The sequence below is a fragment of the Nomascus leucogenys genome, chromosome 7b (genome assembly GCF_006542625.1).
Source record: "Nomascus leucogenys isolate Asia chromosome 7b, Asia_NLE_v1, whole genome shotgun sequence".
NCBI classification, from domain to species: domain Eukaryota; kingdom Metazoa; phylum Chordata; class Mammalia; order Primates; family Hylobatidae; genus Nomascus; species Nomascus leucogenys.
In genome coordinates this window covers 5,616,520-5,635,479 of record NC_044387.1, presented here as the reverse complement: position 1 = coordinate 5,635,479, position 18,960 = coordinate 5,616,520, and the positions used below count along the sequence as shown (strand labels likewise).

The window sequence follows — 18,960 nt, the reverse complement described above, 5'->3', positions numbered from 1 at the left end:
ACAGGTGTGCACCACTGTGCCCAGCTAGCTTAAAACAATTTTTTGTTGAGACAGGGTCTCGCTATGTTGCCCAGTCTGGACTGGAACTCCTGGCCTCAAGTGATCCTCCTTTCTCAGCCTCTCAAAGTGTTGGGATTATAGGAGTGCGCCATGTTGACTGTTTAGAATAGGGCTTGCCAGGCATAATACTCAATGTGAGTTGCTAGTACTGTGTTTTTTGTTTGTTGTTTTGTTTTGTTTTGTTGCTTTGAGACAGGGTCTCAGTCTGTTGCCCAGGCTGGAATGCATTGTTGCCATCACGGCTCACTGTAGCCTCGAACTCCTGGACTCAGGTGATCCTCCCACCTCAGCCTTCCAAGCAGTTGGGACTACAGGCACGCCACCATGCCCAGCTAAATTTTGTATTTTTAGTAGAGACAGGGTTTTGCCATGTTACCCAGGTTTGTCTCCAATTCCTCGGCCTTCCAAAGTGCTGGGATTCTAGGCATGAGCCACTGCACCTGGCCCTGTTTGAAAATGTTTTTAAGCTGGCTGGGCGTGGTGGCTCACCCCTGTAATCCCAGCAGTTTGGGAGGCCAAGGTGGGCAGATTACCTGAGGTCAGGAGTTCGAGACCAGCCTGGCCAATATGGCGAAACCCTGTCTCCATTAAAAATACAAAAAATTAGCGGGGAGTGGTGGCAGGTGCCTGTAATCCCAGCTACTCAGGAGGGTGAGCCACGAGAATCGCTTGAACCCAGGAACAGAGGTTGCAGTGAGCCAAGATCACGCCATTGCACTCCAGCCTGGGCAACAAGAGCGAAACTCCGCCTCAAAAAAAAAAAAAAAGAAAATCTTTTAAAACTACCCTTTTGTATTAATTTGATTCCAATATCTTACCTTGTGTGCCAGCACCGCAAAACAGTACTGTGAAGTCAGCCACATTTTCCCCATTTCAAAGAAGGGGAGGTTGATGCTCAGAGAGGTTACGCCCAAGGTCACACCATGAGGAGGGGCGTGGGCTGGGATCCAACCTGTGCCTGTGTGGTTCTACCCCTCATTCTGCCTCATGCCTGGACGTAAGCAGCTGCCAGGAGAGGACTACAGGAATTGGGCTGGGGCTCTAGAGCCCAGCCTGTGAGGTCTTGGGCAGCCACATAACCTCTCTGTTTCCCAAGTCCTCATTTGTAAATGAAGGAAGTGGAGGAGCTCTGAGGCTCTCAAACGCCCACAAACAGAAGAGCCCTGGGTCTGGCCCAGACCTCCCGACTCAGATCCCCACAGGTGGTGCTGGTGGCTGCAGGTCTAACGAGAACCCCAGTGACTCCGCTGCATGCTGCGTTGGGAGCCCCTGGCTGAGCTGGCCTGTGGGCCGTTTCCCGAGAGTGAGAGGCAAGTGGCAGGGCCCTGGCTGCACCTGTCCCAGAGTCCATGTTTGGCAGAGCCTGGCCTGCAGGACGGGTCGGGGAGGCTGCAGAGGGGAAGGTGAGGGGCTGGGCACAGGAGGCCTCCCTGCAGCTCTGAAGCGGGCACCTCTGTCCCTGAGAATGTTTCCTGCAGAGGGGCAAGACTCCCTTTACCCTTAGGGGGTTCCTCCCGCCCATCACACAGGACATTGACAGCACTTCACAGCCCCGGGGACACCCTCAGGCATCCTTCCAGCAGAGACGAGACTGTCCCCGAGTCCTGTGGAGTCTAAATGGGCAGTCGGTGAGGACACTCCCGCAGGGGTCCCACCAGCCCCTTCCCCGCGAGGGCTGGGGTGCAGGGACTAAGGCAGGCCCCACTTTCCTCCCTCCCCTTGTCCTTGGGGTGAGGGGCACACTGCACTTTGGTGACTATTCGGCAGCCCCAGCCTTCAGCCCGGGTTCCCTGGCCTACCTGGCAGCGTCCTTGAATGCGAAACCTGGCAATCCCAGTCCCTCTCTCTCAGCCCCCGTGTCCGATTCTTTCTCGTCCACTAGGGGGAGCCGATGCACACAGCTCGGCCTCCCTCCCTCGGGGCTCCTTTAGGAACCACCTGGCGCTAGCGCTGGCGCTGGGCTGAGCGTTGGGCTGCCGCTGCCCCTTTGGATCCTCTTACCTGTCATGATCTCCGTGTTTTTTGTTTTTGCCATGGTAACTTGAATTATTTTGACTTCACAAAATAACATTGAAAATACGTGAATACTTATTTGAAGACTTTCAAATTGTCGCAAAATAACATAAAATATCTTTGGTTTGGCTGAATGCATAACTTTCCTTTTCCAGTAACAATATAATTCTTTACCCACATTGATAGTTGTATATCTTGGCTGGGCGCGGTGGCTCATGCCTGTAATCCCAGCACTTTGGGAGGCCGAGGTGGGCGGATCACGAGGTCAGGAGTTTGAGACCATCCTGGCTAACATGGTGAAACCCCATCTCTACTAAAAACACAAAAATTAGGCGTGGTGGTGTGCGCCTGTAATCCCAGGTACTTGGGAGGCTGAGGCAGGAGAATCACTTGAACCCAGGAGGCAGAGGTTGCAGTGAGCCGAGATTCCACCACTGCACTCCAGCCTGGGTGACAGAGCGAGACTCCATCTCAGAAAAAGAAAGTTGTATATCTTAAACACATACAATAAGGAAATAATACTGTCCTACAATATAAAACTCAAATGATATATTTATGGCAAAAACCAAACCTAGACTGTCGTAAAGAAGGCGGGGATCACAGGCTTCTGTCTAAAGGCGTGCTCACATCCACCTGTCAACGATCTCCACTTTGCAATTCACGCTGAGCCTTGTTACTAATAGCAGTCGCCACAGCGAGCACGTCCACCAGACGTCAGGCAGTGGACTAGACCTGTAAATAGCCTTGCATTGTCTTCCGCCCTCACTTAGGAGGGAGAACGCCCACTTTCAGACCCAGGCCCTGAGAGGGAGTGAATTGCCCTTGGGCACAAGGGGAGGGAGAAGACGGAGTTGCTGCACCTGGTCAGGGCGTGTCTGGCCTTGGGGCTGCGCTGCTCCCTGGGGTCCGAGAGACTGTCCTGGAGACAAACCTGGAGAGCCTCGTTGGTTCCTGGCCTTAGAGAGAAGAGGTGGCTAAACGTGAAGCCACCACTGACGCCAGAACCACCAGCAACTGAGGCTGCCCTAGGGTAGGCTTCAACCTCAGAGCTTCTCCCTCTGTGCCAGTGGCTTAGTGCCCCCTGTCTAGCCTGCATCCTCCAAAAGCGCTTCTTGGCACTTCTGCGCCATCTCCTATATGCAAATTAAGGGCAGATGTAAATTGGAGGCAGATATTTATTTTTATGCAGATGAGCCACTCCAGAGTGGTGCACTGGAGATCTCGTGAAAGCAAAATATCTCCCGGCGTGCGCTGCTTGTGTTGTGTTCGGGTTTTAGGTCGTGTCAGCGTTTACATTTTCTTAATATGAAAAATGCCTGCATTGTTCTGCCGCCAACTCCCCCTCCCTCCCTGCAACCCCTGGCCTCTCTGCTGGCGCCTAATCATTTTTTATTCTTTTGCTTCTGCTTTCTTAGTCACAAGTTTGGGAAAAAAGTCACCTATTTCAACTACCTGAGTGAGCTCCACGAACACCTTAAATACGACCAGCTGATCATCCCCCCCGAAGTTGTGCGGTGAGTGCCTGTTAGACCCCAGAAGCCACATCAATACATCTTCGTGCTTCCAAAGGGCTTGGTTCAATCCCGTGAATGTTTAAGGCTTGATTTCCAAATGTGTGCTTGGCTAGATTTGGCTTGGAAATCTGCGGCATCGACAAAGATCTGCAGCAAAAGGTGCTAACTGCTGACTCAGAGAAATGAAATTGCAAAGGTTGTATACAGGACGGGATGTTTTCCTCGCCCACCATTGCAAAACTGATTTAAAAAATAAGCCCTAGCATGGCAACGGCCGTTTGTTGCCTTGGTGTTTACTGTTTTTGCTTTTGAGCAGACAATTAGGGGAATTTCCCAGGCGTGTGGATAACGCTGTGTACAGAATGAAATGTTCTCAGGGACGTCGCGGGTGCTGTAGAAAACGACCTGTCTCCTGGATGCTGAAAGCTTAATTGGTGTGTCTGCTACGAGGCTTAAATGTAGGCCCAGATGAATAGAGGCTGCCCAGAAAGGCGCGTGCCACGCAGCCAGTACAGGGTGCGGCCAGATCCAGCCTGGGTCTCTGGACCCCTCAGGCTGGGCTCCCTCTGCCCCTGTGTCTCCCTCTCTTGAGGGGCTCCTTTGAGGGAGTAGGCTCCTGCCAAAGTGCATGCAGGTAAGGCTGGTAGCCTTGCAGGGGTAATGGAGATAATAACTTCTCTCCGGATGCCAAGTCACATGGCAGGTGCTGGGCTATAGAGGTGTTTAGGGAGTGTGGTCCCTGCCCTCATGACACTCTCAGACTAGTGAGGGCCACAAATCAGTGATGACAGGGGCCAGAGGAGGCACTGAACCCAGCTGGGGAGGGGACTGGTGTGTGGGGGTAATCCAGGAAGACTTCCAGGAGGAGGTGGCTTTTAAAGTGAGTTTCACAGGGACAGTTGGCTAGATCAAGAGGCCAGGGAAGCACATTTCCAGCAGAGGGAAGCCCTCCTGCAAACATGTGGGTGAAATATTGGGAGATCTGGAGGCAGTGAGAAGTCCCATGTGATCAGGCAGAAGTTGGTGAACGTGAAGCTGGAGGTCACCTTGGGCCGGGAGTCCTTGGTGCCAAGCAGAGGAGAGTGGACTGGACCTGGAGGCCATGGGAGGATGATGGGAATCCCTGGTCGGCCGTGGGCCCTGGCAAGACCCCACTCCCAGACCTCACTAGAGTGATCCGGGGGAGTCCATGGAGACGGCTCAGAAGATGTATTTTTAGCAGCTCTGTGGTGGAAGTGATTTGGTCTGGTGACAAAGGGTAACTCACATCCTCCTGTGTGGGAGAGCGATTTGGGGATGACATGGATGGCATCTGTGAAACACGCAGCTCCGGGTTCTCAGTGGGTACTGGGTGCAGTCTAGGGCCTCGAATGTGCAGGCGGCTGGCAACACTGAGGGTGCAGGGTCCTGTGAGTGAGAGGGGATGAGGTTTGGGAGAGGGGCGTGGGTTTGGGCATTGGGAGCTCCTGAACTTACTCAGTAGGCAGCCGGCACCCCTATTTCATAGCCAGCAGCAGAACCCCAGAGGACACATCCAATCCTGATGCTTTTAATTGAGCATCTACTAGACTGGGGGGTGGGGCTAAGTCTGGATTTTATCCACCCCCACATACTTCCTGGTGGGTGCTGTGAGCACCAGAGGCTGAGACCCACTGGCCCAGCGGCAGGGCAGGGCCTTGGGGTCCTGAATCCTGGCCGTCATCCCAGCTTGTGACCTGGGGCATGTCACCAGACCCTGACAAGCCTCAGTTTCCCAATCTGTAAAGTAGACAAAATAACCCCTCTACAGTAGGCCCCTCATGAGGGACAGAGACACCTCTGAGGAGCCACTCGGGGCACAGAGCGCTGTGATTAACTCACAAAGAACAACCGCAAGTGCTAGCAGCTCACACCTGCTTGGCTGGCCAGGCTCAGTCCAGTGCACCACCTTCTCCACAGACCTTCCCTGAGTGTCGGGTGCCTCTGCGACATGTGCCTGCACCATCTTGTATCACTGACTGCCTCGCTCCCGAGCTGCCAACTAATGCTCATGTGCCCCCCCACTCCCATCCTGTGGCCGGCACATAGTAGGGCTTCAATACGTATTTGCCTGTGTTAAGGAAGGGACTGTGTTAGGGAGGGACTGTGTTAGGGAGGGACTGTGTTAAGGAGGGACTGTTACCTGCAGCACGGAGGCTCTTTTGTTTTCTTTTCTTTCTTTTTTTTTTTTGAGACAGAGTCTCGCTCTGTCGCCCAGGCTGGAGTGCAATGGCGTGATCTCGGCTCTCTGCAACCTCCACCTCTTGGGTTCAAGTGATTCTCCTACCTCAGCCTCCCGAGTAGCTGGGATTACAGGTGTGCACAACCATGCCCAGCTAATTTTTGTATTTTCAGTAGAGATGGGGTGTCATCATGTTGGCTGGGCTGGTCTCAAACTCCTAACCTCAAGTGATCTACCTGCCTCGGCTTCCCGAAGTGTTGGGATTATAGGCGTGAGCCACCATGCCCAGCACAGAGGTTCTTTTCACCTGAAGGCTTTAACCACCTCCTTCAGAGTTTATCCATCCTATTCAGAGTCCATCTGTTCATTCATGGGTTTCTTGTTTCATTCAACAAATATTTTAATTGAGCATCTACTAGGCAGCAAGCCCTTTCCAGGCACTGGGGATAAAGTAATTAACAAAAGGGACAAGATTCCTTTAGCATTACCGGCCAGCTCTTGTCTTAAATTCAGACACTCGGTAGAGCTGAGGGTGGTCACGCCCACCTTGGGGCTGACCGCATGGTAAGCAGGTGAGGCTGCTCTGCCTGCCAGGGGTCTCAGGAGAGACTGGACATTTGCTGGGGGTTGGACTACTGCCTCTTACGAGAACAGCCCACAGCAGTGGGGGATTGTGACTGTGTGTATGTGAGTGTGTGTGTGTGAGCTGGCAGTGTGGCACGTGCGCCCAGAGGGATGAGATGCCCAGGTGTCCTGCAGGTGGGGCATCCAGCCCCACCCAGCGCCTCCGTGGCTGCCAGCTGCCCCTGCCAGGCGAGAGCCCAGCCTCTGCTGTGTCTACAGGTACGATGAGAAGCTCCAGAGCCTGCACGAGGGCCGGACGCCGCCTCCCACCAAGACACCACCGCCGCGGCCCCCGCTGCCCACCCAGCAATTTGGCGTCAGTCTGCAATAGTAAGTGAGCCTGGGATGTGCCTGCTCCTCTGCCCTGGAACCCTGGGAGCTGTGGGGCGCTTCTGGGTCCAGAAACATTTTCCCCAGACCTTTGTCTCCAGCAGCCAAGCTGAACCCTGCAGGAAAGACAAAGCTTGAGCTCATCGCTGAGGCCGTGGCTCGCTGCTCGGTGCCTGGTGGAGGGCGCGTGCTCGCTGCTCGGTGCCTGGTTGGGGGGCGCGTGCTCGCTGCTCGGTGCCTGGTTGGGCGCGTGCTGGCTGCTCGGTGCCTGGTTGGGGGCGCGTGCTGGCTGCTCGGTGCCTGGTTGGGGGGCGCGTGCTGGCTGCTCGGTGCCTGGTTGGGGGGCGCGTGCTGGCTGCTCGGTGCCTGGTTGCGGGGCGCGTGCTCGCTGCTCGGTGCCTGGTTGGGGGGCGCGTGCTCGCTGCTCGGTGCCTGGTTGCGGGACGCGTGCTCGCTGCTCGGTGCCTGGTTGGGGGGCGCGTGCTCGCTGCTCCGTGCCTGGTGGGGGGCGCGTGCTCGCTGCTCGGTGCCTGGTTGGGGGGCGCGCGCTCGCTACTCGGTGCCTGGTGTGGGGGCGCGTGCTCGCTGCTCTGTGCCTGGTTGGGGGGGACCGGCAGTGGGTAGTGGATGGGGGTCTCTGGGGTTCCCGCCCCAGCTTCCATCACTGCTGCCCTCTGCCCTCCGGGTACACAGCGGGACACTTCCCACCACCTTCAAGGAGGGCGTGGTCATGGGATGTGCTTAGGTGTAGGTGTGGGGTGTGTCGTGCTAGGAGGAAGCTTCCAGAGCCAGTGGGCAGCTGCCCCTCATGGTGATGTACAGGCCTGGGTCCGGTAGAGACGGCGCCTGGTCACTCTGCATCCCTGATCCCCGCATCACCATGCACCCTGCTAACACCCAGGCTGGACAGAGGCATAGAGAAGACAGGCTTGTGCTGGGCTCAGCCGCTGAGATTTAAGGGTCATTGTTACCGCAGCATAACCTGTCCTTCCTAATACCCTTTATCAGCCACATGACCTCGAACTCACCTCTTCTCTCAGCTTGTTTCCTTATTCCTGTTATACTACCTTTTTTGGGGGTGGCGGGAACAGAGTCTTGCTCTGCCTCTCAGGCAGGAGTGCAGTAGCACCATCTCAGCTCACTGCAATCTCCGCCTCCTGGGTTCAAGCTATTCTCCTGCCTCAGCCTCCTGAGTAGCTGGGATTACAGGCGCACACCACCACGCCTGGCTAATTTTTTTGTATTTTTAGTAGAGACAGTGTTTGGCCATGTTGCCTGGCTAGTCTCAAACTCCTGACCTCAAGCGATCCACCCCTCTCAGCCTCCCAAAGTGCTGGGATTACAGGTGTGAGCCACTGCACCTGGCCACCCAGGGTAGATTTTGAAACATTTTGAAAGGTTTTGAGAACTGAGGAGGCTGTGGGCGGCATCTGGGCCAGGGGAGGAGGTGCATTGGTCACCCGCCCTTACTGAGCCATGTGGGCAGGGGCATTCCTGGGGTTAGAAGGAAGTCGATTCGGCCCTGGGGACCTGCCTGTTTCTTTCTTGGCCAAGAGTGGAGGAGCTCAGGGAGGGCAGGGGGGGAGGCAGAATCATGGCCCCCGACGAAGTCCATGCCCTCATTCCCAGAACCTGTGATTAGGTCACCTTACATGGCGAAAGGGGCTTGGCAGAAATGATTAAGTGAAGGAGCTTGGGATGGTAGGTTATCCTGGGTTCTCTGGTGGGTCCAAAGCAATCGCCAGCGTCTTTACAAGAGGGCGGGAGGTAGGGTCAGAGTCAGAGAGGAGATGTGGCAGCAGAAGCAGAGGCTGGAGGGGTGCAGGGCCAGAAGCCAAGGCATTCAGGCACCTCTAGAAACTGAAAAAGGCAAGGAATGGATTCTCCCCTGGAGCCTCCAGGTGGAACACGATCAGGTCAACCCCTTTTTGACTCCTGACACCTACAGGATGTGAGATAATACATTTGGGTGTCTTTTTTTTTTTTTTTTGAGACACAGTCTTGCTCTGTCCCCCAGGCTGGAGTGCGGTGGCGTGAGCTCAGCTCACTCCGCTTCCTGGGTTCAAGCAATTCTCCTGCCTCAGCCTCCCAAGTAGCTGGGATTATAGGCACCTGCCACCATGCGTGGCTAATTTTTGTATTTTTAGTAGAGACAGGGTTTCACCATGTTGGCCAGGCTGGTCTTGAACTCCTGACCTTAGGTGATCCACCTGCCTCGGCCTACCAAAGTGCTAGGATTACAGGTGTGAGCCACCTCGCCTGGCCCATTTGTGTTGTTTGAAGCTACCAAGTTGACAGTAATTAGTTACTGGGGCCACATGAAAATAAAGTAGGTGGTAGTGAGTGGTGGGTAGTTGTGAGTATAGGGGGAGGGAAGTGTGTCTAAATCTTGTTCCCAGAGCTAGCAAGGTTGCTTCCAGGCTGCTTGAGCCCAGGAGAGGGCTGGGCCTGGAGTGCAAATGTGAAGTTGGGTAGGCATCTCAGGTGTATCACAGCTAAAGAGTTGGTGCCCCAGTGTGGGTCCCTAGACCAGCACTATCTGATGGAGCTCTCTGTCAGGATGGACGAGGTCTGCACGGTCCAGTATGGTAGCCAGTGATGGCGTGCGGCTAGTGCACATGCTGAATTTCTGATTTTATTTCATTTTAACTAATTTAAATTAGAATCATCGCATGTGACTTTTGACTGTTGTACTGCACAGCACAGCTCTGACTGTTTCACCCTCACCTTCCCTAACTAGGCACACACACAAGGGATTGTACTTAGACATTCTGTAAGCACTTTGCCAATAAATGAGCAAAAGAATATATGTTGAAATAGAATGTTCACCCCAAATGTATCTGGAACACACATTTTACTACCAAACAGTACTTCCTTTTCCTTTTTCAGACATTGTGAGAATGTGCGGGTATGAACCACTCTTCCGCTCCCACCACCCCTTAGAGGCTGCCCAGGAATGCTGGGTGGGGCAGGCACCTGCAGTGACCCCGGGCCCCTCCTGGGGGCACTGGTGAGAACTCAGCCCTTGACCAGGCTCAGCCAGCGGACCAGAATTTTTTTTTTTTTGAGACAATTTTTTTTTTTTGAGTCTCACTCTGTCACCCAGGCTGGAGTGCAGTGGCAGGATCTCGGCTCCCTGCAACCTCCACCCCCCGGGTTTAAGCAATCCTCCTGCCTCAGCCTCCTGATTAGCTGGGACTACAGGCGTGCGCCACCACACCTGGCTAATTTTTTTGTATTTTTAGTACAGGCAGGGTTTCACCATGTTGGCCAGGCTGGTCTTGAACTCCTGATCTCAAGTGATCCACCTGCCTCGGCCTCCTACTGGGATTACAGGCGTCAGCCACCACGCCTGGCCCAGGCCAGGATATTCCAGCCATCAGGTGACTGTTTTCCCCACATTCCTGAAGCCCTGTGTCTCCAGCCCATTACTGGGGCTCTGCTGGGCTGATACTGCTTCCATGTGCTCTGGCACACACGGGCCCAGGGGTGGGTCCTTAGCTGGGAGGCTCCAGCCACGCCCTTCTCATCTCTTGTTTTATTGTTCAGAGCCACTTCTCTCTTCTTATCATCTAACAAAACTTTAAAAATGAAAAACAAAGGCCAGGTGCGATGGCTCATGCCTGTAATCCCAATACTTTGGGAGGCTGAGGTGGGTGGATCACCTGAGGTCAGGAGTTCAAGACCAGCCTGGCCAGTATGGTGAAACCCTGTATCCACTAAAAATAAAAAAAAATAAAAAAAAAAAAAATTAGTCGGGCATGGTGCCGCACGCCTGTAATCACAGCTACTCGGGAGGCTGAGGCAGGAGAATTGCTTGAACCTGGGAGGCGGAGGTTGTAGTGAGCCGAGATTTTGCCACTGCACTCCAGCCTGGGAGACAGAGTGAGTCTGCCTCTCAAAAAAACAAAAAAAAGAAGAAAAGAAAAAACAAGCGTAGCTCACAGACTTCGAAAGCCGTCTACCTGAGTGAAGTGTGAGCAAATTGTTAGCCATGGCTGTAGCCTCTCGGCTCCTAGAAGGCCACCAGAGATACCATTTGCCCTGCATTCTGAGCAGGTGCCTTTCAGAACGTACTGATGCAGGGCTGTTGGCTTTAACTGTCACCTTGCCATAGTCCATCCCTCTCCCAGGGCGAGTTGTAACTGTAAAAGTCCGGTCCTTAGCTGCTTTCGGGACAATGGGCCACACTGCGCGTGCCGCTTGGAGAGAGAGAGAGAATCCATGCAGTTGCCTCTTTAAATTAATATTTTATGTGGTTTCATTGCCAATGATTATAATAAAATGGCAATAAACATTTTAAAGGAAGCACTAGATATGTAATTTGTTTGGTCTATGAATGAATGAAAGTCATTAAAATTCATAACTGAATCCTATTCACAAATGTTAATTTGCCGAGTTAAGTTCAAAAGCATACAGCAGAAAGCTATCACCTTAGAATGAGCTAATTAAGTTAATATATTAAAGGGAAGTCAAAGATTGAAGAGGTCTTTGCTTGCCATCCCTGAAAAGGAAAAATGGAAACCTGAGGCCTGTGTGCGCCGCTGGAGGAGGCAGGTACAGGGCAGAGCTTGAGGTGTCCTTAGGCTGGGTGGGGCAGGCCATGGCTGAGCTCTGGCATTTTCTTTCTTTTCTCTCTCTCTCTCTTTTTTTTTTTTTTTTTTGGAGACAGCGTCTCGCTCTGTCGCCCAGGCTGGAGCCCAGTGGCGCGATCTCTGCTCACTGCAACCTCTACCTCCTGGGTTCAAGCAATTCTCCTGTCTCTGCCTCCCGAGTAGCTGGGACTACAGGCGCACGCTACCATGTCCAGCTAAGTTTTGTATTTTTAGTAGAGGCAGGGTTTCGCCATGTTGGCCAGGCTGGTCGCAAACTCCTGAGCTCAGGTGATCCACCCGCCTCAGCTTCCCAAAGTGCTGGGATTACAGGCGTGAGCCACTGCACCTGGCCGTTACTATTTTTTATTTTTATTTTTTTAGACAGAGTCTCGCTCCATCACCCAGGCTGGAGTGCAGTGGCATACTCTTGGCTCACTGCAACCTCTGCCTTCCAGTTCGGATGATTCTCCTGCCTCAGCCTCCTGAGTAGCTGGGATTGCAGGTGCCTGTCACCATGCCTAGCTAAAGGTTTTTTTTGTATTTTTATTTTTTATTTATTTTATTTTTGTTTTTTGAGATAAAGTCTTGCTCTGTCACCCGGGCTGGAGTGCAGTGACACGATCTAGGCCCACTGCAACCTCCACCTCCTGGGTTCAAGCGATTCTCCTGTCTCACCCTGCCGAGTATGTGTGACTACAGGCATGTGCCACCATGCCCAACTAATTTTTTTGTATTTTTAATAGAGACGAAGTTTCACCATGTTGGCCAGGCTGGTCTCGAACTCTTGACCTCAGGTAATCCACCCATCTCAGCCTCCCAAAGTGCTGGGATTACAGGCGTGAGCCACCGCGCCCAGCCTGTTTTTTATTTTTCATCATAGCCATCCTAGTAGGTGTCAAGTGTAGTTCATTATAGTTTTGTTTCACATTTCACTGATGCCTAATGCTGTTGAGCATCTTTTCATGTATTATCGGCCATTTGTTTACCTTCTTTGGAAAAATGTATATTCACTAGATCGTTTGCCCATTTTTTGTTTGTTGTAAAGATTTGTTGATATAAGCTAGATCCTAGGCCCTTATCAGATGTGTGGTTTGCCAATGTTTTCTTCCATCCTGTGTGTTGTCTTTACACCTTTTGATGGTATTTTCTGAAGCATAAAAGTTACATTTTGATGAAGTCCAATTTATTTATTTTTTTCTTTTGTCGCTTGTGCTTTTGGTGTTTATCTAAGAAATCATTGCCAAATCCAAGGCCATGACAATTCATGCCTATGTTTTCTTCCAAGAGTTTTATCATTTCTCTGCCTCCTGGGTTCAAGGGATTCTCCTGCCTCAGCCTCCCGAGTAGCTGGGACTACAGGTGTATGCCACCGCGCCCAGCTAATTTTGTATTTTTAGTAGAGATGGGGTTTCTCCATGTTGGCCAGGCTGGTCTCAAACTCCTGACCTCCAGTGATCCGCCTGCATCGGCCTCCCAAAGTGCTGTCATTACAGGCGTGAGCCACCACACCCGGCCGTCAATGTAATTTTTAATCTATTTTTTGTTACTGATTGCTAGTTTCTAGAAATACATTTTTTAAATATATTGATCTTGTATCCTGCAACCCTACTGAACTTATTAGTTCTAATATTTTTTGTGTGTGGATTTTTTAGAATTTTCTATATCCAGGATCATGTCATCTGCAAATAGAGATGGCTTTACTTCTTCCTTTTCAACCTATTGCCTTTTATTGCCTAATTATGCCTGACTGTAACCTCCAATACATTGTTGAATAAAAGTTATAAGAGCAGACATCCTTGTCTTATTCCTGATCTTAAGAATCAGCAGTTAAGCTGGGCTGAGCAGCATATACCTATAATCTCAGCTATTTGGGAGATTGAGGTGGGAGGATCACTTGAGGCTGGGAGTTCAAGACTAGCCTGGGCAACATAGCAAGACCCTGTGTCTACTAAAAAAAAACAAAAACAAAAAGAAGAATCAACAGTCCTTCACTACCAAGTATAATGTTAGCTGTGTGCTTTTCATAGATGCCCTTTATCAGGGTAAGAAACATCTTTTTTCGTTTCTTTTCTTTTCTTCTTTTTTTTTTTTTTTTTTTGAGATAGAGTCTCCCTCTGTTGCCTAGGCTGGAGCGCAGTGGTGCAATTATAGATCAGTGCAACCTCAAACTCCTGGGCTCCAACAATCCTCCTGTCTCAGCTTCCCAAGTAGCTGGTACTATAGGTATATACCACCATGCCTGGTTAATTTTTAAATTTGTAGAGACAGGGTCTCACTGTGTTGCCCAGGCTGGGAACATCATTTCTGTTTCTAGTTTGTTGAGTGGTTGGTTGGTTGGTTGGTTGGTTTGTTCATGTAAAGGTGTTAGGTTTTGTCAGATGCTTTTCATCGCCGTTGAGATAATCGCATGGCTTTTGTCCTTTATACTGTTGATATGGTGTATTATATTGATTGATTTTTATATGTTGAATAAACATATAAACATTATATTCCTGGGATAAATCATCTATGTTCATGGTGTATAATCTTTTTTTTTTTTTGAGACGGAGTCTCACTCTGTTGCCCAGGCTGGAGTGCAGTGGCGCAGTCTCGGCTCACTGCAAGCTCCACCTCCCGGGTTCACGCCATTCTCCTGCCTCAGCCTCTCCGAGTAGCTGGGACTACAGGCGCTCGCCACCACGCCCGGCTAATTTTTTGTATTTTTAGTAGAGACAGGGTTTCATCGTGGTCTCGATCTCCTGACCTCGTGATCCGCCTGCCTCGGCCTCCCAAAGTGCTGGGATTACAAGCGTGAGCCACCGCGCCCAGCCCATGGTGTATAATCTTTTTCATATATTGCTGGATTTGCTTTGCTTGTATTTTGTTGAGGATTTTGTATTTATATTTATAAGATATACTAGTTTGTCATTTTCTTGTCTTATGATATCCTTGTCTGGTTTTGGTGATACTGGCCTCAGAATGAGTTGGGAAGTGTTTCCTCCTCTTCTATTTTTTGGAAGAATTTGCAGCATGTTAGAGTTAATTTGTTAAACATTTGACAGAATTCACCACTGAAGCCATCTGATCTTAGGCTTTACTTTGTGGGAAGTTTTAAAATTACTAATGTAACCTCTTTGCTTGTTATATTTATTCAGATTTTATATTTCTTCTTGAGTCAATTTTGATAGTTTGTGTCTTTCCAGGAATTTGTTTGTTTCCTGTAGGTTTTCCAATTAGTTGGCATGTAATCGTTCATAGTACTTCTTCATAATCCTTCTATTTGTATAATGTCACTAGTAATGTTTGCTCTTTCATTCCTGATTTTAGTAATTTGAATCTTCACCCTTTTTTTCCTTGGTCAGTCTAGCTAAAAGCTTGTCAATTTGTTGATCTTTTCAAGGAGCCAACTTTTGGTTTTGATGATGTTCTCTTATTATTTTCCTATTTTCTATTTATTTCTACTCTAATCTTTACTATTTTCTTCCTTCTGCCTGTGTCAGATTTAGTTCATTTTCTTTTTCCAGTTTTTTAAGGTGGAATGTTTATCATTTTGGAATCTTTCTTTTTGCAATGTAAGCATCTATGGCTATAAATTACTCTCTAAGTCCTGCAGTAGATGTATCTGTTAGTGTATTATTTCCACAATTTTAATTAATCTTAAAGTATTTTCTAATTTCTCTTGTAATTTTTTTCTTTGATTCATTGGTTTCTAGGAGTAAGTCGTTAAATTTTCACATATCTGTTATTGATTTTTATTTTTATTTTATTATAATTAGATAACTTACTTTGTATGATTTAACTTCTTTTAGATTTATGGAGGCTTGTTATGTTGTATAACATATGGTCTAGCCTGGAGAATATTCAATGGACACGTGAGAAGAATGTACATTCTATTATTGTTGGGTGGATTGCTCTATAAATGTCAGTTAAGTCTACTTGGTTTTTAGTATTTTTCAGTCTTCTTTTTCTCTGTCAATTTCTGCCTAGTTGTTCTATTTATTATTGAAAGTGGGGGATTGAAGTCTCCAGTATGATTTTAAAATTATTTATTTCTCCCTTCAATTATGTCTGTTTTGGCTCCACATGTTTAGGGGCTCTGTTGTTAGATGCATACATTTTTATGATTCTTACTTTCTCTTTTTTTTTTTTTCTTTTTTGAGATGGAGTCTCGCTCTGTCACCCAGGCCGGAGTGCAGTGGCACAATCTCGGCTCACTGCAAGCTCCACCTCCCGGGTTCACGCCATTCTCCTGCCTCAGCCTCTCCCAGTAGCTGGGACTACAGATGCCCGCCACCACGCCTGGCTAATTTTTTTTTGTATTTTTAGTAGAGACGGAGTTTCACCGTGGTCTCGATCTCCTGACCTCGTGATCCGCCCGCCTCGGCCTCCCAAAGTGCTGGGATTAGAAGCGTGAGCCACCGCGCCCGGCGATTCTTACTTTCTTATGAATCCTTGCATGGTGATAAAAAATGTCCTTCCTTGCCACTAGTAACAATTTTTGTGTTAAAGTCTATTTTGTCTGATATTAATATAGCCATTATAGCTCTTTTTAGTTACTGTTTGCATGGTGTGTCTTTGTTCATCTCTTTACTTTCAACCTATTTGTGTCTTTGAATCTAAAATGTGTCTCTTGTAGACAGCATATAATTAGGTCATGTTTTTTGCCATTCCACCTTCTTTATTAGAGTATTTAATCCATTTGCATTTAGTGTGATTACTTATAAGGTAGGAGTTACATCTGCCATCTTGCTACTTGTTTTCTATATGTCTTATGTCTTTTTTGTTCCTTTATGTCTTCATTAATACCTTCTTTTGTGTTAAATACGTACTTTCTAGTGTACCGTTTCAATTTTTTGTTTCTTTTGCCATATATATATATTTAAAGTATTTTCTCAATCGTTGCCTTAGGGATTAGAATTTATATCTTAATTTATAACCATCTAGTTCTAATTAAGAAGGATTGTGGAGCCAGGCGTGGTGGCTGATGCCTGCAGTCCCAGCACTTTGGGAGGCCAAGGTGGGCAGATCACAAGGTCAAGAGATTGAGACCATCCTGGCCAACCTGGTGAAACCCCGTCTCTACTAAAAATACAAAAAAATTAGCCAGGCATGGTGGCATGCGCCTGTAATCCCAGCTACTCAGGAGGCCGAGGCAGGAGAATCATTTGAACCCAGGCTGCGGAGGTTGCAGTGAGCCAAGATCGCGCCACTGCACTCCAGCCTGGGTGACAGAGTGAGAATCAGTCTCAAAAAAAAAAAAAAAAAAAAAAAAAAAAAAGATTGGGGACTGGCAAACTCTTCAGAGAATACAACTTTTGGGTGTTGCCTTCCACCCCACTCTAACCCTCCTTCTTTGCCACTGGAAGAAACTGGTCTGATGGTGATCTTATTAGCAAGCGGGATCACGTGGCCCTTTTAGTTTCTGCTTATCTCCCAGAGCCAAGGTTTTAACTGAGCCAGGGCTCACTTTTGTCAGAAAAGAACTGGTAAGTATCTGTCTTTCTAGTCTCTTTTCCTGTGTGCTTAGGATATGCTCTTCTTCGGTCTCCTGTACCATGTGGCTCTCTGGAGACTATACAATCCTTCTGTTTGTGATCGGCCCCAGGCTGGGACACTGGCCTCCCATAGGCTCTGCTTCTGAGCCATGTGTGCCAACCTGACTTGCCAGAACCTCTACCCCATTAGAGTTTTGGGGACTGACCTCGCTAAGGATACCAAGCAGTTTCTCATTCCCCATCTGCCTACAAAGAGAGGCAGCCCTGCAGATGTGAGACTACAGGATTCCACTGCCTTGTTGCCACCTTTCGCCTCACAGCAGCTCCACCTCATACCAAATCACAACTCTAAATGCAAGGCTGTGATCTGTACCTTTTTTTTTTTTGAGACAGGGTCTCACTATGTTGCCCAGGCTGGTTTCAAACTCCTGGGGCCAAGTAATGTTCCTGCCTCAGCCTCCTGAGTAGCTGGGAAATACAGGTGTGTGCCACACTGCTTGTCTTTTGAACGCAGGTATAATGGGGACTTTGAAGTCAGATTTTAACTTGAACCCTGGCTCTAGCCAACCCTAGGCTGTGTGACTCCAGACACAATAATTTGCCTGAGCCTCAGTTTTGTCCTCTATAAAAATGGGGGCAGAGTGATGCAGTGAGTGGGCTTAGCATTGCATGTGGTGCACAGTAGGTCCTCAGCACACAGTAGGTCCTCAGCACACAGTAGGTCCTCAGCACACAGTAGGTCCTCAGCACACAGTGGTCACTGTGATCGTTCACATACACTGCCCATTTCTGTGGGCATCCAGGACCTCCCTGGCTGACTCTGTGACTGAGAACTTTGCAGGTCAGTGATGCAAGCTGCAGCCATTCATCCCCTTTCAAATATTGGGAGGGGACATGTTGTATTTAGAAGATGCATGACCATCTCAGAGGGTTGGGAAAAGCCTGGGTGCCCAGCTGAGGCAGGCCTGCTCAGCACTTCCCCTTATCACTGTAATTTCAGGTTGCCATTCCTCCCTCCCCCTTCCCTCCTGTTTCTTTCTTTTCTTGTTTTGTTTTGTTTGTTTGTTTTGAGATGGAGTCTCACTCTGTCACCCAGGTTGGAGTGCAATGGCACGATCTCGGCTCACTACAACATCCACCTCCCTGGTTTAAGCAATTCTCCTGCCCCAGCCTCCCGAGTAGCTGGGACTACAGGCATGTGCAACCATACCTGTCTAATTTTTGTATTTTTGGTGGAGACGAGGTTTCACCATGTTCACCAGGCCGGTCTCAAATTCCTGACCTCAGGTGATCTGCCCACCTTGGCCTCCCAAAGTGCTGGGATTACAGGCATGAGCCACTGCACCCAGCCCCTACTGTTTTTAAAAAGTCACAATTTATCCTTATTTGTGCATTCCTCGCATGCAAAACCAGAGAAAAAAACATGCTCTGAATTACTCTAAGCACATCTCCCGAGGGATGGGTACAAGCAAGAATTATATGCTGAGAATCCCCGATGCCCTCCAGTGGGTGGACGACTGTCAGCCAGGTGAGAGTCATTGGCCACAGAGCACGCTGTGCTCACCAGCAGACTGTGCTCTGTGCTCCAGAGTCCTCCTGCCCAGCAGGCATCTTGGAACTTTCGTTCATGGTGTGGGTTTAATGCAGTCTGTGCATCCTTGTTGAGACCTGACCCTGGCCTGCACACACTGAGATGCACGAGATGAACGTGGTATGATACGATTCACCGCCACCCTGGGCATCCCCACCCAGCCAGGAAACAGCACATCTGCCAACCAGAGTCCCCTGGGGTCATTGTTATGCACAGCACTGACTCTGTCAGTCCGTTGAACAAGCCTCTCTCTGAGCCAGCAAGTAGCGAATGGGCAGGGGAGGAGAAACCCAAATTGTGGGTTTGTGCTCTATGGAGAGTAGTAATTTTATGTCGGGGCCCTGTTCTTCCACTAGCTGCGAGAGCCTCAGAGTAGATGTGGGTGCTCCTCAAATACATGGGCAGTGGAAAACACGCTTGGCTGGGAGCATGGCAGCTCTGGGCAAGTCCCTCCTCTTTGGGGACCTGTTTTCTCATCTGCCTGAGGAGGTTGGGCTGGATGATCTCAGAGTCTCTTCCTGCTCTGAGGGTCTTTTATTTTATTATTTTTTTATTTTGA

General features: G+C 49.5%; 1 protein-coding gene across 3 annotated transcripts in view; it reads left to right on the top strand.

Annotated features, from left to right (window-relative positions):
* The window catches only part of ARHGAP8 (Rho GTPase activating protein 8), a 105,274-nt gene that overhangs the window by 60,009 nt on the left and 26,305 nt on the right, over positions 1 to 18,960 (top strand). For all 3 annotated transcript variants that reach the window (XM_030815391.1, XM_030815390.1, XM_030815392.1), the window contains 2 exons: positions 3,489 to 3,587; positions 6,631 to 6,741. In XM_030815391.1, the coding sequence (XP_030671251.1) occupies positions 3,489 to 3,587; positions 6,631 to 6,741 (210 nt within the window). The remainder of the gene's footprint in view (positions 1 to 3,488; positions 3,588 to 6,630; positions 6,742 to 18,960) is intronic.